Genomic DNA, 25,372 nt, shown 5'->3' with positions numbered 1-25,372 from the left:
ACTACTATTGCTATTACTGCTATTACTACTATGATGGCTACTACTAATAATATAATTTCTATTGATATGGTAATCAAGATTACTTCTGTTGTTTCTCAGTAGCACTACTACTACTATTACAAGTAACAGTACTACTGCTACAAACTATTACCACTACTGCTACTACTACCATACTTTTACCATTACAATTACTAATTTTACCACTGCTGCTGTTACTATTATTATGATTACTACTATGCTACTACTGCTACTACTACTGCTGCTAATAATAGTGATATATGTATACTGCAATTATAATTTTTACCACTATTTCTCATACTATTATACTACTAATATCACTAGTGGGGCTACTGTTACTACTACTACAGTACTAATATTACTAATTTTACCACTACTACTAATTCTACAATAGGAATATTATTACAATTACTAATATTACTACTGCTGCTGTTACTATTACTTATACTATGATAACTACTACTGCTACTACCACTACTACTTCTAATACTGCCTTTACTGCAGCTACTTATATTCTTTTGCTTGTTTGTAGTGCTACTGTACTCCTGCCACTAATAGTACTACAATTACAGCAGTCACTCGGGATGTTACTGTGTGAACAGCAGTGCAGCAAAAATGTCTGATGTACAAATACAACAAAGTACACATAACGCTGCCTGGCTGTGTCTCAGGTTCAAATGTGCTTTATTGACACAGCAACTTCTTTACAGTGAAATCATCATGTAGTGTAAATGTAGTACACAGTGTACCACAATAAGAGTAAAAATACTGTTGAATATTAAAAAAATTATGAAGAGACACCCCCTTCCAGACATGTGCAGTTATATTTAGCCACAGTTAAAGGCTACAGGACACTGGACAGGCTGCAGTCTGTAGTACAGTTATAAAGGGTAAGGTGTGTGTGTGTGTATGTGTGTGTGTGTGTGTGTGTGTTGGGGTTAGTGCCCTTTGCAGTGAATGCTAAGCTGGTCTCACATTTCCCCTTTAGATGAACTTTGACCTTCTCTATCTGAGTTAGGGACCGTCACACTAGTTCACACCACAGAGACAAACACAGAAAATAATACATATGGGAACGGTGATAATAATAATAGTATTTGTTGGTTTTGTCATTATTGTTGATAATAATGATGTTGTTAATAATAATATATTATAAAATATAATATGAATAATAATAATAATGTTATTGCTACTATTATTAAACATGTGACAAATATTTCTAATACTAGAATAATAATGTAATTTTCTTTATAATCATTGATAATCACATCACTATAAACAAATATTTGCTTATGTGAATGGGATCTGGAGGCAACGCCAAAGGATTTTGGTATCTGAAGTGTTCTGGTGTTCATCTGTAGTTCACGTAATATTGACCAATCAGGTTTAAGCAGGCTTTGGTTGCCCATAGGTAGATAATCCGTGTGAAGCGGTGGAACGCAGTGGCTGAAATGTAATGTCTGCACCCATCAGCGATCGTCTGACAATGATCTAGCTTCTTGAAATGAATGAAAAAAAAAAAAAACTTAAACAAATAAATAGCTGTTAATAGAGATTATCTGAAATGCTGTCTGGATCGTCTCAAGATGATATTTAACTCTTAACAATGAGTGGTGCACAGAAGACGATGTCTTGGCCCAGATATCTGCCGGCCATATCGGATCTCTAGAAATATTGGCTGCTGGACACAGAAGCTTATTATAAGTGATGGCTGATAGGCCCAGAAGTTGGGTCATTGATATTCAGTGCACTACCCAACACTGCCCATTACTGCCCTAGTTAACAAGTTACTAGTTACCTGTTACAATAAAAATATTACTTTTCCCAGTAAGGAGTAGTGCAACGAATCATTAATAAAAATTTCAGTAATAAAAGTACAGTTACCCAAAATCAAATAACTCATTACAACTTTACTTTTGTTATCACACCACTACTGATTTATAATCCAGCAATTAATCACATCCCTGTATTAATTTTCTCAATTGTGATGTTGCACGTGCATGTAGCAAGCACAAAGCTAGTTTGTAAAATAGAAACATTTCCCTTAAGTAACTGGAAATATTGATATTATTCTTTTTTTTTGGGGGGGGGGGGGGGGGGGGGGTGATGATGACCTGAGCATCGTTGTTTCAGGTAGCGGTACTAAAACTCTTTCCTCTGTAAGAGACACATTCTGAAACCTCAGATTTACTATGACTGATAACACAACAACATGAAGCTCCAGGAAATACACCCTACCAAAAGTGAGCCCTCCTCGGCTGTGGAGGATGGCAGCAGCCCTGCCAAGCTACTGGAACTGATGAAGCTTGTGGCTGGATATGTGGTGGACATCTCTGCAACTGACTTGATGGAGATGACCCCGAGAGGAGCACATGAGAAATCTGAATTTTGAGGAGGAAAGACACAATTACCAACTTTGTGGGCTGTAACGGAAAGTAATGTAATGAGTAGTGTAATGAATTACTGTTGTCAGGCAGTAAAAAGTAAAGTAATAAAATTAATTTTAAAAAGAGTAATGAGTCATGAGTAATATAGAACAAGTTCAACACTGTTGATATTCCTGCAATGACTTCTGTAAATGCAGTGCGTATGTATGCAGCAGCATCTATTATTATCTTAATGTTCTCAGATTTTCTTTCACTTCCAGTGGTACGGTCAATAACCGTCGCCATAGAGGCCAAAAACTTCATCTGGTCCTTAAACAAGCAATATCCTCTCGAGACCATGTGTCCTCATATGAGGACATCACATTTTGAGTTTACTTGACCTTATACTTCATTCTACTTAACTCAGACCTGTTGTCCTCATTCGTGGACACTTCTGCCATCTAGTGATAGTCAGACCACAATACAGTGATCCATGTAAAATCAAGATGGCAGCCATGTCTGCCAAGTCAATCTGCAGCTGATCCTGGCACAAAAGAGGACAAGGTCCAAAACCTGATCACATTTTATGGTTGAAACTAGTTTATTCATGATTAATAACATTTGTAGTTTGATGTGACAACAAATTTGACCAATTTTAGCAACAGTAACAAGACAAGACGCTGTTAACTAGGAAGTACTTGTTTGAGGACATAAGGACTTATCCTCTCCTTTGTAGTCTCGCTCACCAGACCTTTCTCAAGAAAAGAAAGGTCTGGCTGGGCCGGCTGGGCCGGCTGGGCCGACTCTCACTTTTCCCCCTGGCAAAAATATTGCCGGGGGGAAACAGGTTTTGGTGTAACACGCCCACAAAAATATCGCCTACAGGACGCAAACCATGGCAGAAAAATGGCTACATCCCTGCAAGATCAAACACCGCAAAAGTTAGTAAAGGACGTGTTGAAAACAGTTGAAAACTGCTACACAACCGGAGGTGGTAGGGTGGGACTTCAGCGGGTGGCTCGTTCTGCCCAATGAGAGGCTGATCTGTGCAGCAAACTTCCGCCCACTCAGACTATCTCATTTGAGAACATTAGGACTTTCTTATGGACTTATTTGAGGACGTTGGGACATTGCCATTGACAGTGTTTGTTTTTTTGTGCTTATCAGGTCCTACTGATTCCAAATAGCTAGGAGAAGGTAAAAATGCATACCAAACAAAACTCTGGGTGTCAGGAGAATATCCCTCATGCTTCCTGACTGACTTGTCCTCATTGGCTTCCTGTCTTACATTTAAAAATCATTTGGATTAATATGTTTTGTGAAATCTGATTTAAAAATAAAAAAAGCCCAGTTTTTGTATTTTTGTAATAGTACAGTTTCAAAACGTTGATAATCTTTTAGCTCAGGTTGTCCAGATTTCAGGGATATGAAGCATTTGAAGATATTCCAAGAAAGGACATCACAATAAGTAAAAAATACCAATGTAGGCACTGGCAGACCGTTTTTATTGTAGAGTTCAAAGGGTTAAAAGAAATGAAAAGGAAGTGTGTACAGATGCACACAAATGTCCTTGCAGAAAACCCTATGATCAGAGAAGACATTAAAGAAGTGTTGCTCTCTTGATATTTTGGTCGAATCCCTGTGTCAGCATTTCTTTCTGCTGGAGGTTTTTCTGTTTCCCTGCAAGCTGTCCCATGCAGACGCTCCCTGCCTGTCCACCCTGCCCCCCAACCCCCCCCCCCTCAGGGAGTGTCTATAAAATCCCTGCAGCGTGACAGACGGACACTTTCCACCTCAGTCGGACAGTCAGACAGACGGCCAAGACGACACCTCCTTTCTTCTCTGACAGCACGAGTCAGGTAGGCTGACTGCGGAGCCAGTTCTAAGCTCTGGTTGGTAAAAAAAAAAAAAAAAGCAACAACTTCCTGTTTGTTTGTCTCTCTGGTTTAACACTGTTTGTGCTGAGCCTGACTCATTTCTTTTACTTTTACTAGTTTAGTTTGTGGGAGGTTTTTTAGAGGAAGTTGGGCATTAAATCAGATTATAACTCAGTTTCCTTCTGTCTCACGGTGTTAATGGTTCTTTGTCTAAACCAAAAATCAGAACCCTCAGGGCTTTGACTTTCTGCCGCCTGAAGGTCAAAGTGCTGAAGAGCTGAACAAATGAAATGTGACAAACAGCAGAAGCACAAAGTCCAAACAGAGTGACAGAACGGCATGATCTGAAATGTGCAAGATGTGCCTTCAGTGATACCTTCATTGTTTCATTGTGTATGAACTCAACACTTACAGTAAGTACAGGAAGTATATAGTAGTTATAAATATAAGAGAGATAAGATAAAACTTTATTAATCACACACTTTACATTATTAGTAATGTAGCCTACAAAAAGTGTGCTATTTTGTAATGTACTAAGGATGTCATTAGTGCAACTAAAGACATACTAAAATACAATTAAGTGACTACTTTTTTTAATTCACTATTAAAATGCTGTTAAATATACTTAAGTATATCTTTTATTACTAATGCTGTACTTTTAAAATGAACTTTTTGCTACTTTAAGTGAATTTCAATACATTTTCAGGTAACTGTTAATACACTTATTCAATAGATATATTTCTAAATAAAGTACACTTTATTATAATTTGTTAAGCATTTCAAGTATACTTAAATTATAATAAAAACACTTACAGTAGAAACAAAGTTGGATTAAAGTATGTCTTTTTTTTAGAAAGTACAGCATTAGTAATAAAAGATGTACTTAAGTATATTCAAGTGCATATTAATGGTGTTTCAAAATAGTATAGTCAAGTGCACTTCATTGTAATTTAGTCTTAAGTGACACTGATGACATAGCATTAGTATATTAAGTACATTGTTAGTATCAAAAATAGCACACTTTTAGTATTAAGCATGTGCCCATGGAAGTATACTTTAGTATACTAAAGTATACTTTATTTGCGGGTTAGTAGTATTAGTCGCATTAGTCTCAACAATAGCAGTCAAAGTAGCAGTTGTGTCAGCAGTAGTTTTAGCAGTAGTGTTCAGAGTGGCAGTATTAAACCGAAAGGTGTATCTGTACTTTAAGTAGTAGTATGTATGCTAGTAGTATGACTGTAGCAGTTCGGTAGTAGTTTCAGGTTTATCAGTACTTTAGGTAGTAGTATTTGTATTGACAGTAACCCAAGCAGTAGTATGAGAAGTAACAGAAGTGTTAGCAGTGTTTTTTTTAGTATTTTAGTTTTTTGTGTCGTCAACTCTCAGATTAGTACTTAAATTTGTCCTTCGTGTGTATGTGTGTGTATGTACATCTTCAACTACGATGGACCGCCAGAAGAAGTGTGTGTACAGTAAAGTCTTTGTAAAGGCCATTCGTGGTTTCAAGTGTACTGTAACCACTCAGCTGTTGTTCAGCTGCCATGTCTGGCCTATCACTGTGCACTGCTGACGTGCACACTCACACTCACATAAGGTTACATAACACTTTCTACTCCTGCTGACAGGCTAATACAAATTACTTATACAACTTTAACTATTGTTAGTTAAGCAATAGTAACAGTGCTGCGACTTTACTAATGTTGCTGTTTATTGCTGCTGCTACTGCAGCAGTACCATTAATACTGTTACTACTGTGAATCTGCCACAGCTAACATACAAAACATGAAACTTTGTGATAGAAAATGTGATGGTACGTGGAATTACACCATCCGGGGTCCATCGCATGATCCCAGTGGGCCCAAAATGACTTTTCCCCATAGGCTTAGTTTGGGAAAGAGACGGCTGTAAATCAGTAAATACATTTTTTTAGCGTCACAACCCCTGAGAAATGACTCGTGTCACTATCAAGTTTTTATCCATTTAGTCTGATAATGTTTGGAAAGTCTTGAAGAGCCACATGATCGAATCATTTCATCTTATTTCAAGTTAGTGGAGCGCTAAACAGGAAGTTAGTCTGCAGAAGTCTATAGTTCGCCTGCTCTATAGGTCGCACAGTGTGGGTAATTTCATACACTGCAGCTGAACTACTTTGGTTTCATACGCCATCGAGCAACTTTTATAGAAATGAACGGAGCCCCGCCTCCAACGCTGTATCCAGGTCTCTTTATACATCCATGGATTGACCAGCCAATAAACTAATGAGTTTGCTGAAAAGACACATTCACACACTTTTCTTAGAGGGTTTCGTAGTGACGGATGAACTTGGATGTTGTGGTGGTCGTGTCACTGATTTCTGAGCTGCTGACCTTGCACACCGTTGTTTTCTTCTTTCAACTTATCTGTATCAAGTGTTCGTGAAGTCTCAAGTCGAAAATACTAAATCAAAGTTCAGTCAAGTCCTTAATCAAGCATCTTACTTCCGCCGGCCAAGTGGCTAACTTCCTGTTTAGCACTCTGCTAACTTCAATGGAGATAAAATAATTTAATCTTGTGGCTCTTCTAGACTTTCCAAATATTATCAGACGAAATAGATCAAATCCAGAAAGTAAAATGAGTCTCTCTGGGCCGTACGTGACGGACCACGGAAATTGCAGTACCATTGTTTGGCCACTATGAAAATTAGCTTCAAAGCCCGTCAAACTTCTTGAGGGCCTGACATTCAGTGAGCGGCATACCAAGAAAGTAAATACTGAAGCTAGAAACTTTTTGTGGTATATGTGCCAGGCGAGCAGTTCCATTTGAATAAATAGGCGCCATTTTGGCATCCAGTATCTAGTTACTATACATCAGTGCCACTTCTGGACTACTGCCAATATGCTAATACTAATATGCTACCACGGGTAGCACTATAATAACTACTGCTGCTAACATCACTGCACGTGCTGCTATCAGGGCTAGCATTGCAAATAATGCTAATACTGATATGACTGCTAAAACTGTTCTGACTACTACTGATGAACTACAACAGATTTACAGTTTTACAGCTCACACTTCTTAAACTAATGCTACAGTAGTGACGCTGTATCTACTTCTAAGGCTGCTTCGATTGTTACTATGGTAATATGCAAGTTTGACTATTATTTCAAGCTAATGCCAATGCTTCTGCTAATGCTACAACTAGTGCTGTTATGTAATTGTAATAGTAATTATAATAATAACACTGCTAACACTACTGCCAGTGTTGGGATGTAACTAAATACATTTACTCAAGTACTGTGGCCTACTTAAGTATGAATTTGAGGAACTTGTACTTTACTTGAGTCTGTTCTTTTCATGCCACTTTATGCTTCTACTCCACTACAAATATTGTACTTCTTACTTCATTGCAATTATCTGAAAGCTAGTTACTGTACAAATTAAGATTTTTGCATCAACAGCATAAGGAAAGTTTATATATGATGTTTTGTTGTAAATTAACAACCAAACAGTTTATACAAGTACAGCTTAAATGATTAGTCGATTTATCAATAAACTGATTGACAGAAAATTGATTGGCAACTAATTTTTTTTTATTAACATTTAAGTTGTTTTGTCATTTATTTTGAATAATTTAGAGTCTTTTGGGTGATTTTTTAAAATCTGGATTGGGTATTTTTAATTTTAAGTGCACATTTCCAATTATACCCACTTTTACGTAAGGAACATTTTAAATGCAGGACTTTTACATGGAGCTAAGTATTTTTATTGTTTGGTATTAGATACTTTTACTTAAAAGAAGGGAGTCATCAGCTATTTTCTGACTAGCTGATCTATGTATATTTCAGGAATGTAGTCTATTGGCAATAAGTATCAGCTATAGTAGCTGGTAATACCCAGAACATTTCCCAGCCTAGTTTTTAAATAATTCAGTAATAATTTTAATAATAACAACAGTCATATACAACTACAATAACAAAAGAAGTAAATGTAGAAACTATACAATAGCAATTAAAGACGAAGTTAAGAGGTAAAGTGACGGTGATGTGGTTGATAATCTTGTACATATGTAAATGGTGAACATGAGAATAATATATATGTGATTAAATGATGATACTTAGTGTTGTCTGTATTAATACAACAAAAGAGACTTATAATATAGCCTTGCATATAATGTGGTAAGACAGTATGCCATATTAGCATTATATAGTATGACATTTTAGTATAGTTAGGAATATAGTAAAATATGCAATGTAGTAATAGTAATATAAAAAAAAAGCTATACCATAAGACACAGGTCTTTAAGGTACACCTTTACTGATCCCCAATAGAAAAATTAATATATAATAATAACATAAGTACATACAGTATAATAATCATAATAATGACTATGGTATAGTATAATATGAAATAAAATATATATCCATCAGATGAGTGTTACACTTGCAGAAACTGTGATCACAGTGTTGGTAATTAAGGTTTTTTTGCCAAGTAAGTCTTTGCAGTATTGATGCATCGCTTAAATGAACAAGGAGAAAATTAAATTGACAATAAATGCAAGCGTTGCAACTATCAAGGGTCAAACATAGAAAATAAAATTACCATAAAAATGTGAAAAAAAAATACGACAAAAGTTTGTAAAATATATCTGAATAAAATAGAAGAGCTGTGCAGTTTTTGAAGTGGTAGTCATGTGCAAAAGTTCACAGTATTCAGTATATAAATAAAGTGTGCACTGTCAAGAGATGTGTGTTAATGTAACGATGTCGTTGATGTATTTCAGTGAGCAAACCTTTAGTTATCAGAGTGGCTGAAGAGGTTGATATCGTCTCACAGTCACAAATACCTCTGTTAAATGTCAAGAGCATTAATAAGTGTGTGTGTGACCGTAATTCTATAACAGTGAGGAGGAAGTCCTGAACTCTGTCGAAAGGTCAGGGAAAAGGTCACAGGGTTTTTCACACCACACTTACTGTATTAATAACTCAGGAGGAAGAGGAGAGAATATTTATCCTTCAACCCCCCCGGCCTCTGTCACCACAATGGTCTCTCCCATTCTCCTATTGGTCCTTAGTAACCACCTGTTGTCAGTGAAAATCTGTGATTGGCTGAGTGGGAGGGGGGCGGTGTCTGATAGGGGACAGGGCCTGCCGTCATGGAGACATCATGGCGTTACACAGGATCTCTGCAGCAGGTCACACATAATTCACACACTAACACACACACACACACACTTACACTAACACACACATGCACACAAACACAGTGAGTTTAGTAGTTTGGCCTCTGGTTCATAATGGCTTCTTTTTGTTTTTTTCAAGGTCGCTGGTTCATTTCACTGTCCAAACTGAGACATTTCCAACACCTCACCTGTCTCTCCCACCTGTCTGTCTCTCTGTCTCCATCAGTCAGGATGTCTATCACTAAGATTCACGCTCGGGAGATTCTGGACTCCAGAGGAAACCCCACAGTTGAGGTGGACCTGTGGACAGCTAAAGGTGAACAGCCGCAAGCTTTAACTACTTTTACCTGTAACTAGAGATGAAAAAGGTGAAGTCGTAGGAAAAGTTGAAAAAAGAGAGAATGGGTTTCATTACATGAATGTCATTGAAAAGTTCAGTTATACCAATAATGTATGAAGAGTAGGGTTGTCATGAGAACTGATACTTCAGTACCAAGTTGATGCCAACATGCAAAAGATATGTAGGTGCCTGTTTTTTTTTTTCTGTACCGTAAGTACCAAAAACAACTTTGCCTTCAGCGGACCATGTCATGTCAACCAAGAAAATGCAATAATTTATTGATAACAGATCATTCTTCCACCTTGAAAAGTAGTTCTTCACCAACATCAAAAATCCATCAAAAGAACAACTCCAACTCTCTGTCTCTCTGTCTGTCTCTCTGTCTGTCTCTCTTGCTGTCTGTGTGTCTCTCAGGTCTTTTCAGAGCAGCAGTCCCCAGCGGTGCATCAACTGGAGTCCATGAAGCTCTGGAGCTCCGCGATGGAGACAAGAGCCGCTACCTGGGCAAAGGTACGAGCAAGGCAGCACCAGGCTGAGGGTTGAGATCCTCACAGAGCACCAACACCACAGGTCCAACTCTCAGTGTGTCTGTCTGTCTGTCTGTAACATCTCTGTCCTTCCTGTCAGGTACCATCAAGGCTGTGGACCATGTGAACAAGGACATCGCCCCCAAGCTGATTGAGAAGGTATCAGCAAATAACCAATACCTCAAAAACAAAACAACACATCACAAAGTCAATATGATTCAACTCGACGTTTAGAAAAGCCTAGAATAAAAAGGCTGCCTCTCTCTCTGTCTGTCTGTCTGTCTGCCTGTCCGTCTCTCCAGAACTTCAGCGTTGTCGAGCAGGAGAAGATCGACAAGTTCATGCTGGATTTGGATGCCACTGAGAACAAATGTAAGAAACTGTCTGTCTCTCAGTCTGACCTGTCTGTCTCTGACCTGTCTTTATGTCTCTGACCTGTCTGTCTCTCAGTCTGACCAGGATTTGTCTCCCTCTGACCTGTCTGTCTGTCTGTCTCTCTCTCTGTCTGACTTGTCTGTCTCTCAGCATGACCTGTCTGTCTGCCTCTAACCTGTCTGTCTGTCTCTGACCTGTCTGTCAGTCTGAACTGTCTCTCTGTCTCTCTACAGCTAAGTTCGGTGCTAATGCCATCCTGGGCGTGTCGCTGGCCGTCTGTAAGGCCGGAGCAGCGGAGAAGGGAGTTCCTCTTTACCGCCACATCGCTGACCTTGCTGGGCACAAAGACGTCATTCTTCCTGTTCCTGTGAGTGGGATGGGCTTTTAGTGGGTGGGAGGGGCTTATGCTATGACATCAGCAACGTCAGTTACAACTAATCAGCCTGCTAATACTGATCATTTGTACTCAGTGGCTATGGCTACTAAAAAACTTACTTTATTCGTCCCAGAGGGAAATTTGTTTCCACTAATTGTACATTTACAGAGATCGATCACAAATATCACACGTACAGACATATCACAGACATCACAAAACATCACATGTTCAATTACAGAGGTGAAGTTAGCATTGTTAACAAGTAAAAAGGTAATTTAAAGTTAGCATAGGTAGCTAGTTAAATGATCATAAGGTAGCAGATGCGGCTAAACAAATGGTGAAATGACTATAAAGTTAGCATATGCTACTGGTTAAATCATGAAATGAACATAAAGTTAGCATGAGTGGCTAATTATTATGGTGAAATTATCATAAAGTTAGCAAAGCTGGCCAATTAAGTCACGACGTTACTTTAATGTTAGAATAGGTGACTAATTATAATGGTGAAATTACTGTCAAGTTAGCATAGGAGCTAACTAAATGGTGAAAGGAAAATAAAGTTAGCATGGGAAGCAAATTATAAGTGTGAAATGATTATAAAGTTAGCATATATGACTAGTTAAATGGTGAAATGGTTATAAAGCTAACATGTGTGGCTAGCTTAATGGTGAAATTACTATATAGTTAGCATATTTGGCTAGTTCAATGGTGAAATGACTATAAGGTTAGCATATGAGGCTAGTTCAATGGTTAAATGACTATAAGGTTAGCATATGTAGCTAGTTCAATGTGAAATGACTATAAGGTTAGCATATGAGGCTAGTTCAATGGTGAAATGACTATAAGGTTAGCATATGAGGCTAGTTCAATGGTGAAATGCCTGTAAGGTTAGTATAGGTGGCTAGTTACATGGTAAAATAATTATAAAGCTAGCATAGTTGGCTAGTTCAATGGTAAAGTGACCATAAAGTTAGCATATGTAGCTAGTTCAATGGTGAAATGACTATAAGGTTAGCATATGAAGCTAGTTCAATGGTGAAAAGCCTATAATGTGAGCATATGTAGCTAGTTCAATGGTGAAATGACTATAAGGTTAGCATATGAAGCTAGTTCAATGGTGAAAAGCCTATAATGTGAGCATATGTAGCTAGTTCAATGGTGAAATGACTATAAGGTTAGCATATGAAGCTAGTTCAATGGTGAAAAGCCTATAATGTGAGCATATGAGGCTAGTTCAATGGTGAAATGCCTATATAGTTAGCATATGTAGCTAGTTCAATGGTGAAATGACTATAAAGTTAGCATGGGTGGGTAATGAAATTAATTGTTATAACGGTTTCCTCTTCAGGCCTTTAACGTCATTAACGGTGGAAGCCATGCTGGAAACAAACTGGCCATGCAGGAGTTCATGATTCTTCCAGTCGGAGCCGCCAACTTCCACGAGGCCATGAGGATCGGAGCTGAGGTCAGTACTTGTACTGGTACTTGTATTGTTAGTATTACTTTGCATCCACAGATTGTACATGTCTGACTGTACTCTGATGTTCAGGTGTACCACAACCTGAAGAACGTGATCAAGGCCAAGTATGGTAAAGACGCCACTAACGTGGGAGACGAGGGTGGCTTTGCCCCCAACATCCTGGAGAACAATGAGGGTGAGACATCCGCCTGTCTGACTGATCTTAGGTGTACCATTAGCATTATGTTACAGGGGGCGTGTCATATCAAAAAAACAAAAAACGTATTCCTTTCCTCCCCCCTTGCAGCTCTGGAGCTTCTGAAGACTGCCATCGAAAAGGCCGGTTACCCCGACAAGATCATCATCGGGATGGACGTGGCAGCTTCTGAGTTCTTCCGCAGTGGGAAGTACGACCTGGACTTCAAGTCCCCTGACGACCCGGCCAGACACATCACCGGAGAGAAGCTGGGAGACCTGTACCGCAGCTTCATCAAGAACTACCCCGGTAAAAACACACACTTCACATTTCTGTTCAGTTTCTACGAGAACAAACAGAAACTAAAATCAGGGAACGTAAACACTTCTGCATCACATATGACTTGTAAAATCATTTACTCTGTATTTACTGTGTCTCTCTGTCTGTCTCTCTGTCTGTCTCCAGTCCAGTCCATCGAGGATCCATTTGACCAGGATGACTGGGAGAACTGGGCCAAGTTCACCAGCTCCACAGACATCCAGGTGAGAAACACTCCAGGAGAAGTTCCTGAAAATGACTGCCGTAACTTTAAAGAGACTCACCTGTCTGTCTGTGTGTTTTTAACCAATCAGATTGTAGGAGACGACCTGACGGTGACCAATCCCAAGAGGATCCAGCAGGCGGTGGAGAAAAAGGCCTGCAACTGTCTGTTGCTCAAAGTCAACCAGATCGGTTCTGTGACCGAGTCCATCCAGGCGTAAGACACCTTTCTGTCTGTTCCTCTGTCTGTTCTTCTGTTTGTTTGTCTGTCTGTTGGATTGATTGATTGATTGATTGATTGATTGATTGCCAGTGTTCGAGCCAGAATATAACATGGATTTCTTGCTCCCGTCTGTCTCTCAGGTGTAAGCTGGCTCAGAGCAGTGGTTGGGGTGTGATGGTCAGCCATCGCTCCGGAGAGACTGAGGACACCTTCATCTCTGACCTGGTGGTCGGACTCTGCACCGGACAGGTAGACAGACAGACAGACACTCAGACAGACAGACAGTGAGATAAAGAGGGAGACAGGTAGAGGGACACAAAGTCAGATAGTAATGTAGACAGACAGGTAGATCGCTACTTGGGTGAAAACAAGAACAGCAACTACAATAAAGTCTGATTCACTGACCATCTGTCTCTGTCTTTACCTGTCTCTCTCAGATTAAGACCGGTGCCCCCTGCAGGTCGGAGCGTCTCGCCAAATACAATCAGCTGATGAGGTGAGAATTTTATTTACACAATTACTTAACAAAGTAAAATCAGTCCTTTAATTGTTTGGTTTACAAAGTAAAAGCATGGCTGACTTACAAATCATTTCACAGATATCTGCAATGAATATTTAGTGTAGCTAGTAAATATTTAAACGCCTTGCCACAGTAACATCTGTGACCTTTTGTGACCTCTGACCTGCAGGATCGAGGAGGAGCTCGGAGACAAGGCCAAGTTTGCAGGCAAAGACTACCGCCACCCAAAGATCAACTAAAGCGCTGTCCTGCCTTCCTGTCTGTCACCATGACAACTGACTGACAACTGATGACTCCCCTGAAGCCCCTCCCCTCTAAAGCAGGGGGTGAGAGGTCAGAGGTGGCAGCTGGTGTGAGCCCGCCTTCCTAGCTATAATTCCATTAATGATGTTTTCTATATAAAACACAATAAAAACTAAAGAATCAAACTTCAGTCAGTGTGTTTGTCTTCATTAACACGACGTCTCTTCATCAGTTAAACTAATGTGGAGATTGAAAATACAACAAAATCCTGCCGAGCTGCAGAGCCCCCAACAGACATGCAGTTTTAAACATCAAGAGGGCAGGTTAGTTGTCAGTTATTCTTTAGTTTGGCCAATCGGTAGCTCATAATCCCATCAGTAAAAACTTCTCAGATTATAATTCAGCCAATCACTTCACAGTAGTGGAAGTATTCAACATTTCAACTCGCTAGTTATGCTAGTGCTAGTTGGCATCTGCGAATTGACTCCCCGATCTTAGCAGCGTATTGTACCTTTCACCACAGCTCATTTTATAAGGACACCACAAGAAAACACATTCTTTGTTTAGATTATCAAACAGACAATGGATCATAGATGTTTGTTTATGGCTGCCAGTGATAGTTAGTGTGGCTAGCATGCTAGGTAAGTTAGCTGAAAAGTTTGAAAAGTATGTTTCCACTTTAAAATGTTGATTAATATGTTGCCGCTTGTTGATACTTTGTCGAGGGTTACTGTTAGAATGAATGGTGCGGGGGGTCATGTCCCCCCGCCCTGAGGACAGGGACAGAAACCCTGCGGAAAAAATGACAAGTGGGTTGGCTTGTCAACTTTAAAGATAGCTAACGCTGGCAGCCGGAAACACATCCGTGATCCATCGTCTGTTTGATAAGCTGAACAAAGGACACACGTCCAGAGCAGCTGTGGCTCAAAGGTAGAGTGGTTCGACCCCCAGCTCCTCCAGTCTGTACGTCAAAGTATCCTTGAGCAAGATACTGAACCCCAAATTTCTCCCGATGATGCTTCCATGGGTGTGTGAGTGTGTTAAAGACTGAGTAGCAGTGTGGCACTTTGTCTGGTAGTCTCGGCCACCAGTGTATTAAAGTGTGTGTGAATGTGACTCGTAGTGTAAAAAGCGCCTTCAGTAGTGCTATACAAATACAGGTCCATTTACAATTTACCATTACCATTAGTTTAAGAAGTGTGAGCTGTAAAACTGTAAATCTGTTGTAGTTTATCAGTAGTAGTCAGAACAGTTTTAGCAGTAATATCAGTATTAGCATTATTAGCATTGTTCACAATGCTAGCCCTGATAGCAGCACATGCAGTGATGTCAGCAGCAGTAGTTATTATAGTGCTACCCATAGTAGCATATAAGCATATTGGCAGTAGTCCAGAAGGGGCACTGGTGTATAATAACTAGATACTGGATGGCAAGATGGCGCCTATTTATTCAAATGGAACTGCTCGCCTGGCACATAGGCCAAAAAAGTTTCTAGCTTGTAGTTTCGAGAAAATGCAGGTCCTTGGAGTAGTCCTCCTTAAATGAACTCTGGGGAACGTTGCTGTATTCTGTAATGCTCCATGATCAAAGACCTGATGAGCAGACAGTGTTAGCTAGCATTGTTCACTAGCTATCAGCTTTGCCAGGTGGGAAATGTAGGATTATCGTACCAGAGACTCAAAATTATCGTATTTTGAGGGAAATTATCGTGCATCCCTCATAACCAAAATAACAATCCTACTGATGCGTTATAGGCAAATACAGTCACTCTAGTGTTTACTTTTTTCCATTTTCCTTGCTTCTGTTTTTCCTCTTCTTCTTCTTCTTCTTCTTCTTCTTCTTCTGTTTTGAATCTCATTCTCGCTCGACTTCCTGACAGGTCCCAGCGCCTCATGGGGCGGGTACAGCTGACCATTCAGCCAATCGTGCTCATTGTTCAGAGACAAACGTCACCCGTATCTCACGCTAAGCAAAGTGCCATTGGCTGGAAACATGTCACATGGTAACAGATGCCTTCAGGGCTCACAAAAAAACTCTGGCATACTGATTACAACCACACATTCATGAAATGGTCAAATTATCGTACATTTGGCCTTTTTTGGGATTATTGATCGTACATCGTATAGAGGACCAAATTATCGTACAAATACGATAATTATCGTACACCTGGCAACGCTGCTAGCTATGAAGCTAGTGATGCTCGCTCACAAGCTTTGCTAGCTTTATAGCTAGCGAGCTAGTATGCTAGCTAGTGGAAATGTTTTCTACTTCCACTTTAAACAGGCAGTTGCAAACTCAAAATGTTATTTTTACAACAATGATATAAAAAATATATATGTAGCAACCTCAATTCGTACAGTGTAAAACTGGGGCGCTGGTCACGCTTGCATTTGCACACTTAAAACGGCGGCTCTACGGCTCTGCAGGTTTTTAGACTAATATAGAAAAACAGAAATATAACAATAACCAGAATGCAGATTGTCACAGACCTTTTTTTATTGATCTAATTTTCCGTTTCAGTTTGTTAGTGTTAAATATTCATTAATATGGTGGAGTAAATGTCAGAATAACGTCTGAGCAGATGTGTAATATGTTGTACATCAGGTTAGTTACACTGACAGTCACATTTACTGATATAATTAGCCTCAAACATGAATAACGTTTAGTTACAAACACACTCAAAAGTTTCCTATCGGAGCTTTTCACCAGCACCTGAATGCAACACACTGAGAAACGTATTAAAACTCAATAAAGTCTCCCAAAATATTTAAGTAACAGAAACTGGATGGTGCTCTAATTTTAGTTTGTGGGGCAGTGACATAAAACAAGATTTCTCACACTCCACTTGAGGCCATCATTCACGTACACACACACACACACACACACACACACACACACACACACACTCGGCTGTGACGTCAATGCTGATTGGTTGAAGCAGTTTGGAGTGAGGGCAGCCTGTTGCCTGGAGAGGAGCAGCAGCCGTGATGAGTTTTACTGAAGCAGCGAAACACAACCTGTTTAAACCAAACCAATGATAATAATATCATCAGCATCATCATCTTCTTCATCTTCTTCTTCATCACTGTCTCTGCCGCTTAGCCTGATATATCTCCATCACCACGAACATACACACCCAAACCCACACACTAAAACTCACCAGGGCACCAAATGTGGATTAATCCGCCTGCTGAAAATAGTCCCAAACAATGTCAGCCATTTATACCAAACCACTATAATTCAGTTCACAGTTTGCCCTGATACCACCCAACACCACACATTTTGTTTTATTTTCATTTAGTGACATGAATGCATTGTAGGATACTTTGAGTCCATATAGTTTATAATAATTTCCAAACTTTTCACCTCTGAGATCATACTGGGTCTGAACTCATCTATAAAAAGGTTCGTTTACCTGGTTTGTGAGGACCAAACCGCCTCAGGTACCTGTGGGACTCGTACAAGGACCTTAAAACCTCCTCAGTCTCTTTAAAGACCCATTAAATATTTTGTAGGATCATAAGAATCTTACCAAGGACCCTTGGGAATTCTTCAAGGCCCTGTGGAACTTCCTCAAGGATCATTCCAGTGTCTTCATTCCCCTTTTGGCATCTTTTCAAGGACTCCTGGAAACATGTTTTCTGGTTTAACGTGGTTTGTGAGGACACGTGTGTTTCGCTGTGGGGGGGCAGGAATTTGTGTGCGTCACAACAAACACACACACACACACACAGTCACACACATTGGTTTTGTGATCAGTGACCTCGTTCTCTCTAATGAGGTGATTGATGAGCCATTCTTACTGCATGTGTGCGTGTGTGTGTGTGTGTGTGTGTGTGTGTGTGTGTGTGTGTGTGTGTGTGTTTTATGTGTGTGGTTGATGACGTCAGAGGCTGAATGGGGGGCGGAGTTTTGTCTGACTGGGACAAAGACGACGGGGGGTCATTAAACACACACATACACACACACCTATCCTCCGAACGATGTGAACCTCTGTAGCCCCGCCCCCTTCCACAGGAAATAGTTGCTAGCAACGACCCGGTCGCCGCGGTGACAGTTTACGATGAGGCAGGACGACCGAGGTCAGAGGCCGTGAGGGTCTAAGAGGGAGAGAGAGAGAGAGAGACAGAGGATACTGGGCTCTGATTGGTCGGATCCACAGACCTGCCAACACTTTGAGATCAGAGCTCCAGGTGTGTCAACCTGCAGGTAACCATAGCAACAGTCTTTGAGGGGACCCAGGGTCCTTGAGTCCCCTCAAGGAGCATTTATGGACTTGTGGTTTCTTCTCAGGACATTATAATCCCTCAAGGATTCCAGCACCTGGTCTCTCAAGAGACAAAAATAAATTCAAGGACCTCTGAAGCCCCTCAAGAACACTTTCCAGGGCTGCTTGAACTTCCTCAAGGACCATCTTAGCCTCCTCAGTGACTTCCTGTGCCTCTGCAGAGCCCCAACGAATCTCTTCAAAGACCTTAAATACTCCTCAAGGACTCTATGAACTGCTTCAATAATCCCTGAAACCTAATTAATGATTCCAGGATCCCCTATAATGACTGGACACCCTTGGGACACCAGGAACATCTTCAGGGACCAGTTTATCTTCCTGAAGCACCTCTGATACTTTCTCAAGGACTAAAGAACCCTCTGAAGGTAACGTAGAACCCTTTCAAGGGCCATTTAAGCCTCTCTGTGGACCTATGGGACCCCTGAAGGACTTCAGGATCATCTTCCAGAACTGCAGCACCCTTAACAACCTCTACAGCTTTCTCAGTTACTCCTTGTACTTTCTGATGTACTTTTAAACCCCCTCAAGGATCCCAGGAACATTTTCAAGGACATTTTTAGTGCCTTTGGTACTATTTCAAGGACTGTAGAACTCTCTTATTGTATCCTGGAGCCTCTTCAAGGACCCTTTGAGCCTCCTCATTGACCTCTGGCACCTACTCCCGTACTCCAGGACCTCGGCCTGGACTCCAGGACCTCCTGATTAAAAAGTGATATTTGTGAATGAAATCTTTCACAGGTGTGTTTTTTTTCATGAAGCTTTATGTCTGGTACCCCTGAAGGACTCCAGGATCATCTTCCAGGACTGGAGCATCCATAACAACCACTAAAGCCCCCTTAGTTACTTCTTATATTTTCTCAGGGACTCCCTCAAGGACCCCAGGGTCATCTTCAAGGACTGTTTTGGCTTCTTCCAGTATCTTTGATACCTTCTGAAAGACTGTAGAATCCTCTCAAGGTATCCTGGAGCCTCTTCAAGGACCCTTTGAGCCTTTCCATTGACCTCTGGCACATCTTCCTGGTCTCCAGGACCTCCTCCTGGACTCCAGGACCTCCTGATTGACAGTGATGTTTGTGAATGAATTCTTTCACAGGTGTTTTTTTCATGAAGCATTGCGTCTGATTGGTCGATATTTTTGTCTCTGTCTTCGTCCATGTTTCAAAGTTTTCACACACACAGCTCATCTGTCTTTGTCCCATTCACTGCACTTTGTGTGTGTGTGTGTGTGTGTGTGTGTGACCCGTTGTCGGGGGTAACAGCAGTAAGAATGTGTGACATCACAGCGCTGAGTCGTATATAATCCTGCGTGTGTCGTCTGCATGTAGACCAGAGACCCGTCCTGACACTGAGACAGGACAGACATCAGCTGAGACCAATAATCAATACTTTTATTGGAGGACATTATTTGGACGACCAGCAGGATCTTCTGCAGTTTTGTTGTTGTTGGAATATTTCTCTTCTGTGTCAGTAAGTTCTGCTGCTTTAATATTCTGTAGGATTAATATTCTGTTTGTTCTTCACATGTGGTAAAATGTTTAATCCTTCAGCTGCTGCTGGAAAAATTACACAGACCAATAAAGTTTCATATTTCAAATCTGATTTGATCTCATCTAGTCTGATACAATTATTGAAAAATATATATAGAAAACGATCTAATCTTATATAATTTTAACAATTTTATTTTTACTGAAAAGTGTAATTAAATTTAATTACAATTAAAATCTAATCTAATAAAATTTGATTTGATCTCATCCAGTCTAATTAAATAATTGAAAAAATAATAATAAATATAACATAAAATAATCCTGTTTTGAAAGATCTAATATAATATGATTTTAATTATTTTTTCTAAAAAGTCTAATTAATATTAATTACAGTCAAAATCTAAAAAAAATTAATTTGATCTCTTTAAATGTATTCCATTTAAACCTGATACAATATTTCCATCTATAATGTAGTACAGCAGACGTACTGTAAAGTAACATGAGATAAGAGTATTCAGAGTACAAGTACCTCATCATTATACTTAACTTCTCGAGACGTCTGCTTTTGTTTGGTATGTATTTTTAATTCCTCCCCAGATATTTAAGATTACTGGACCCGATAAGTAGTGCTTAGTTCTTTATACTTATCGGGTCCTAATATTCTTAAATATCTGGGGGGAACAAAAGCAGACGCCTCAAGAAGTTAAATATAATGATGAGGTACTTATATATATGTGTATATATATATATATACTAGTCCATACCCACTGAGTGCACAGTTGCCCACGTACAGTTTCACATGGTGTGTGTTTGGGATACAGGTCATAGGAAACTGCAGATTAAATAGTCAACTGAACCCATTAAGAAGAGCAATGTATTCAGAGAGAGCTTCAGTGAATGAATACTGAATACAGAGAATGCACATAGGCATTGAGGATCAGTCCTCAGTGCCTATGTGCAGTTTCACATAGATTGACCACGTCAGTGAGTAGAAAAACGTGGGACAGACAGAATGACTGACTGACAGAATGACACACTGACAGTTTCCCTGATTATGTACAGCATACCATACCATGACTTAGTCATACCAAACATTAGAAAACACCAACATTGGTCCACAGGGGGAGCCACAGCGATCGGTCGCATTTTAGCCATTTTGAAGCATTTTTCTGTTGTTATAGCGCCACCCAGTTGCCAATTAGAGTTAAATTTCTCCAGTCACCTTGAGGCGTCCTGTTCTACATATCTACCAAGTTTAGTAAAAATCCATATGGCGGTTAGGCCTAGATAAGAAATGAGCTCTCTAGCGCCCCCATTTTGTTTGATGGGGTCAATAATGGAGGGGTCCCCTCAGATTATGTGTGGTCATATGCCTACAAAGTTGCGTGGTGATGGGTGAAACCCTTGAGATGTTATACACCTTTATGTGATGAGCCATGCCCTCCGCAATATTCATTGCCTTATAGAAGCTCAGTTTTAGTAAGTTTTCCAACTTTTGCCAAGAGGGAACTTTAGATATTGGTCCCTAGATTATGTTCACCCAGTTTCATGCAGATCGCTCAAACTTCCTAGGAAGAGATCCATTTGAAGTGTTTTTCAAAAAATTCAAAATGGCAGAAAATCTATATAAGCGGAAGTTATGGGTTCTTGAGGCAAATGTGTTCCTCATGAGGAGAGGCATCTCTGTGCAAAGCTTCATGTCTCTACCACATACGGGACATGAGATATGTCCATTCAAAGTTTAACATTTCAGTGGGTTGCTATAGCGCCCCCCTTTGGCCAACTGATGTAATATTGCTTCATTGACATCCTCCGATAACCCTCTACCACTGTGCCAACTTTCACATGGATTGACCAAGTCAGTGAGGAGAAAAACGTGCAGTTTTGGTCATTATATAGTACGATATATATGTCGTAATTTTAATAAAGTATAAAACTGCTAATTTTGATGACTGAACACGACAAAGCTAAAACAAGACTTTTCATTTGTTTGTTTAGTAGCTCTGTATGAATTTTTTCTTGCTCCTTACTCCAAGCTTGGAATGTCCTTCTGTCTGTCCCGGTGTCCTCAAATGAGACGATACTCAAGTCCCAGCAGAAACCCAAACTGTGATGTTGTCCTATGAGGACGCAGGGTCACAGGAGGTTATGTACAGTCGCTGAGTGAATGTACTTTTCACCACAAACAGCCTGAAGTCTGTTTACACTTCATTTCATGTTCAGCTGCTTCTTCTTCTTCTTCCCACAGTGATGACGATGATGATGTGTCATTACTCAACATGAATCCACTGATGTGTTCATGAGTTCCCCGACTCAGTTCTAAGTTCATTAAATGCTAATTAATTGAGGGAACATGTCACACAGTGAGCCTGGACCTCTGCTGTATTAAATCTCCTGGATCATGTTTATTTATTCATTTATTTATTATTTGTGTTGTTTGTAAGCTGCAGTTGTTTGTGTTGTCTCTTTCTGTCCGTCTTTTCATTACACTGATCTCAGTTCAGACTGTGCGCTGACTCCTCCGACCAGCAGGAGGAGCTGCAGCCTGTCACAACACCGCACATTACATCAGAACACCCTTCAGCCAATCAGGAAACAGGATTATCTGTTGTCATGGTGACAGGGCATTTATTGGATCTAATTTTTAATGTTTTTGCCTCCAAACAAAGATGGCTGCTTCATCTTCCTCCCCCTCTTCATCCTCTCTGGTTGCTCTCCTCCTCCTCTTTCTCGCCGTCGCCGTGGAGTCCAGACCTTCACCTCACCGAGATGAGAAGCAGGTCTGTAGAGAACGTCATCGTTGTCATCGTCATCATCGTCATCGCTGTCGTCATCGTTGTCATCATCATCATCATTTTCATCATCATCGTCGTCATCATCATTGTCGTCATCATAATCGTCGTCATCATCATCATTGTCATCATCATCATCGTCATCATAATCGTCATCATTGTCGTCATCATCATTGTTATTGTCGTCATCATCATCATCGTTATCATCATCATCGTCGTCGACATTGTCATCATCATCATCATCATCGTCATTGTCATCATCATCATCATCATCATTGTCGTCATCATCATCATCATCGTTGTCACTGTCATCATCATCGTCATTGTCGTCATCATCATCATCGTTGTCATCATCATCATCGTCATTGTCATCATCATCATCATCATCATCGTCATTGTCATCATCATCATCATCATCGTTGTCATCATCATCATCATCGTTGTCATTGTCATCATCATCATCATCATCGTCATTGTCATCATCATCATCATCATAATTGTCGTCACCATCATCATCATCGTTGTCACTGTCATCATCATCGTCATTGTCGTCATCATCATCATCGTTGTCATCATCATCATCGTCATTGTCATCATCATCATCATCATCGTCATTGTCATCATCATCATCGTCATTGTCATCATCATCATCATCGTTGTCATCATCATCATCATCGTTGTCATCATCATCATCGCTGTCATCATCATCATCATCGTTGTCATCATCATCGTCATTGTCATCATCATCATCATCATCGTTGTCATCATCATCATCGCTGTCATCATCATCATCATCATCGTTGTCATTGTCATCATCATCGTCATTGTCGTCGTCATCATCATCATCGTTGTCATCACCATCATCATCCTTGTCATCATCATCATCGCTGTCATCATCATCATCGCTGTCATCATCATCATCATCATCGTTGTCATCATCATCCTTGTCATCATCATCATCATCATCATCGTTGTCATCATCATCATCATCGTCGTCATCATTGTTGTCGTCATTGTCATCGTCATTGTCGTCGTCATCATCATCATCCTTGTCATCATCATCATCGTCATTGACATCATCATCATCATCGTTACCATGATCATCATCATCGTCATTGACATCATCATCATCATCATCATCGTTACCATGATCATCATCATCGTCATTGACATCATCATCATCATCGTTACCATCATCATCATCATCATCAGATGAAACTGATAATGCCACCAGTGGCTCTGTGTGTCTGTAACCAGCGTCCTGTCTCATAGCTCTCTGTCATTAATTCATTTTATTCTTATTTTTTCGTATGATTATGAAACCAACCCAGGTCGCTGAGACGAACTGAGACTTGGGCCAAATGTTGCCTCAGAACTGAGCCAAATAAACTGGCCTGATTCTGATGGCCAACAATACCATCACTGCTGGATGCTGACGTTTTGCTTATAGGTCAGATTCTCAGGATAGTTTTACACAGTCTGTGGCAGCAACAGTCACTATAAGTCACTATATAAACTCAATCATGTCTCAGTGGAAACAGATCTAACATGTCAATGAAATAAATATTCCTCCTGACATCACAACACTGAGTGAAGAAAGTAACGTCATCTAAGCATGAAGAACAGGCATCAGTATCAGTCATTCATCCTGCTCTCTGCCCCCCCTCTACTGAGGACACTCACTGTCTGCAGGTCGGCTGCCTCAGGTGCATTTTGACCTCAGGTCGGCTGCCTCAGGTGCATTTTGACCTCAGGTCGGCTGCCTCAGGTGCTTCATACAGACACATCAGTGTTAAACTGAGTCATAACCAGTTGAACCTCCGTGTAGCTGCTGAACACCTGCTGCCACTAAAATCATTGATCGTATTGATTCATTGACATTTTAAACTCTCTCCTCAGGTCTTGCACTCTCTGTTCGGCTCTCACCTCTCTTCTCTCATCACGGCCCCTCTCGCCTCCGATGATGTCACAGAGGGCTCAGGCGGACGCCCTGCCCCCTCCAGGGGACTGGCTGTGAATCGTCATGGCGCTGCTGTGAGGGGACTGGGCGGTGGGCGTGAGGCGGTCCCACGGTTCTTCCTCGACTTCCTCCAGCGACAGTCCAAGATGAGACGACGGAGCAGGAAGTCGATGATGGGAGGGAGAGGATGCTTCGGGATGAAGATGGATCGCATTGGCTCCATCAGCGGGCTGGGCTGCTAGGTTGTCTGTAGCCCCCCCGTCCTCCAGACTGATGAGTTAGTGGTACATTCTACCACTGTAGCTCTATGATGTTGCCATGGTAGGCGACCCTGAGCTGACCCCTCATGACCTCTGACCTCCAGTAGCTCCTGGTGCGTCTCTCAGAGACTCCATGTTGGATTTATACTAACTAAGGACTGAATACACCTGTTCATTGTAACGAAGACACAGGTAGAATTCTACTGATGATCTCTGACCCCTGGCTCCAACACAGCCGGCAGAACACTGTGAGTGTGTGTGTGTGTGTGTGTGTGTGTGGACAAAGTGCAGTCTGACTGCAGGATGTAATAAAACTAAAAAGAAACTCCACTCGGCTCACGTTGATTTATTGTTTCTCGTTAATTAAATG

At 40.5% G+C, this 25,372-nt stretch overlaps 2 protein-coding genes across 3 annotated transcripts; both read left to right on the top strand.

Annotated features, from left to right (window-relative positions):
- The first annotated feature begins 4,094 nt into the window (after nucleotides 1-4,094).
- Nucleotides 4,095-14,408, top strand: eno3 (enolase 3, (beta, muscle)). 2 transcript variants are annotated; one of them, XM_033609466.2, is made up of 14 exons: nucleotides 4,095-4,243; nucleotides 9,646-9,735; nucleotides 10,174-10,269; nucleotides 10,387-10,445; nucleotides 10,589-10,658; nucleotides 10,895-11,028; nucleotides 12,386-12,502; nucleotides 12,587-12,692; nucleotides 12,804-13,001; nucleotides 13,158-13,234; nucleotides 13,325-13,449; nucleotides 13,596-13,704; nucleotides 13,893-13,951; nucleotides 14,145-14,408. In XM_033609466.2, the coding sequence occupies exons 2-14, from the start codon at nucleotides 9,651-9,653 to the stop codon at nucleotides 14,212-14,214; spliced, it is 1,305 nt and encodes a 434-aa protein (XP_033465357.1). In that variant the 5' UTR covers nucleotides 4,095-4,243; nucleotides 9,646-9,650; the 3' UTR covers nucleotides 14,215-14,408. The 2 variants fall into 2 exon arrangements, with proteins under 2 accessions (XP_033465357.1, XP_078020401.1); XM_078164275.1 differs by lacking the exon at nucleotides 4,095-4,243 and adding an exon at nucleotides 9,381-9,431 and having other exon boundaries at nucleotides 9,559-9,735.
- A 5,413-nt stretch (nucleotides 14,409-19,821) lies between these two features.
- Nucleotides 19,822-25,332, top strand: nppcl2 (natriuretic peptide C-like 2). Its single transcript, XM_033609646.2, has 3 exons — nucleotides 19,822-19,973; nucleotides 22,660-22,770; nucleotides 24,682-25,332. Exons 2-3 carry the CDS (start codon nucleotides 22,660-22,662, stop codon nucleotides 24,982-24,984), a joined length of 414 nt encoding a protein of 137 aa, XP_033465537.1. The 5' UTR covers nucleotides 19,822-19,973; the 3' UTR covers nucleotides 24,985-25,332.
- Nucleotides 25,333-25,372: the final 40 nt, after the last annotated feature.

This window comes from Epinephelus lanceolatus, chromosome 22, assembly GCF_041903045.1.
Source record: "Epinephelus lanceolatus isolate andai-2023 chromosome 22, ASM4190304v1, whole genome shotgun sequence".
In the NCBI taxonomy this organism is placed as follows: domain Eukaryota; kingdom Metazoa; phylum Chordata; class Actinopteri; order Perciformes; family Serranidae; genus Epinephelus; species Epinephelus lanceolatus.
Note: the sequence above shows the minus strand (reverse complement) of the source record. Positions and strands in the feature narration are given on the sequence as shown.

Excerpts from the sequence above, each read along its gene's own strand:
- eno3 (XM_078164275.1), top strand. The coding sequence starts at position 9,404 with ATGGCGTTACACAGGATCTCTGCAGCAG. Across the intron at positions 9,736-10,173 it reads GGACCTGTGGACAGCTAAAG|GTCTTTTCAGAGCAGCAGTC; the intron begins GTGAACAGCCGC and ends TGTGTCTCTCAG. Across the intron at positions 10,659-10,894 it reads GGATGCCACTGAGAACAAAT|CTAAGTTCGGTGCTAATGCC; the intron begins GTAAGAAACTGT and ends GTCTCTCTACAG.
- nppcl2 (XM_033609646.2), top strand. The coding sequence starts at position 22,660 with ATGGCTGCTTCATCTTCCTCCCCCTCTTCATCCTCTCTGGTTGCTCTC. Across the intron at positions 22,771-24,681 it reads CTCACCGAGATGAGAAGCAG|GTCTTGCACTCTCTGTTCGG; the intron begins GTCTGTAGAGAA and ends CTCTCTCCTCAG.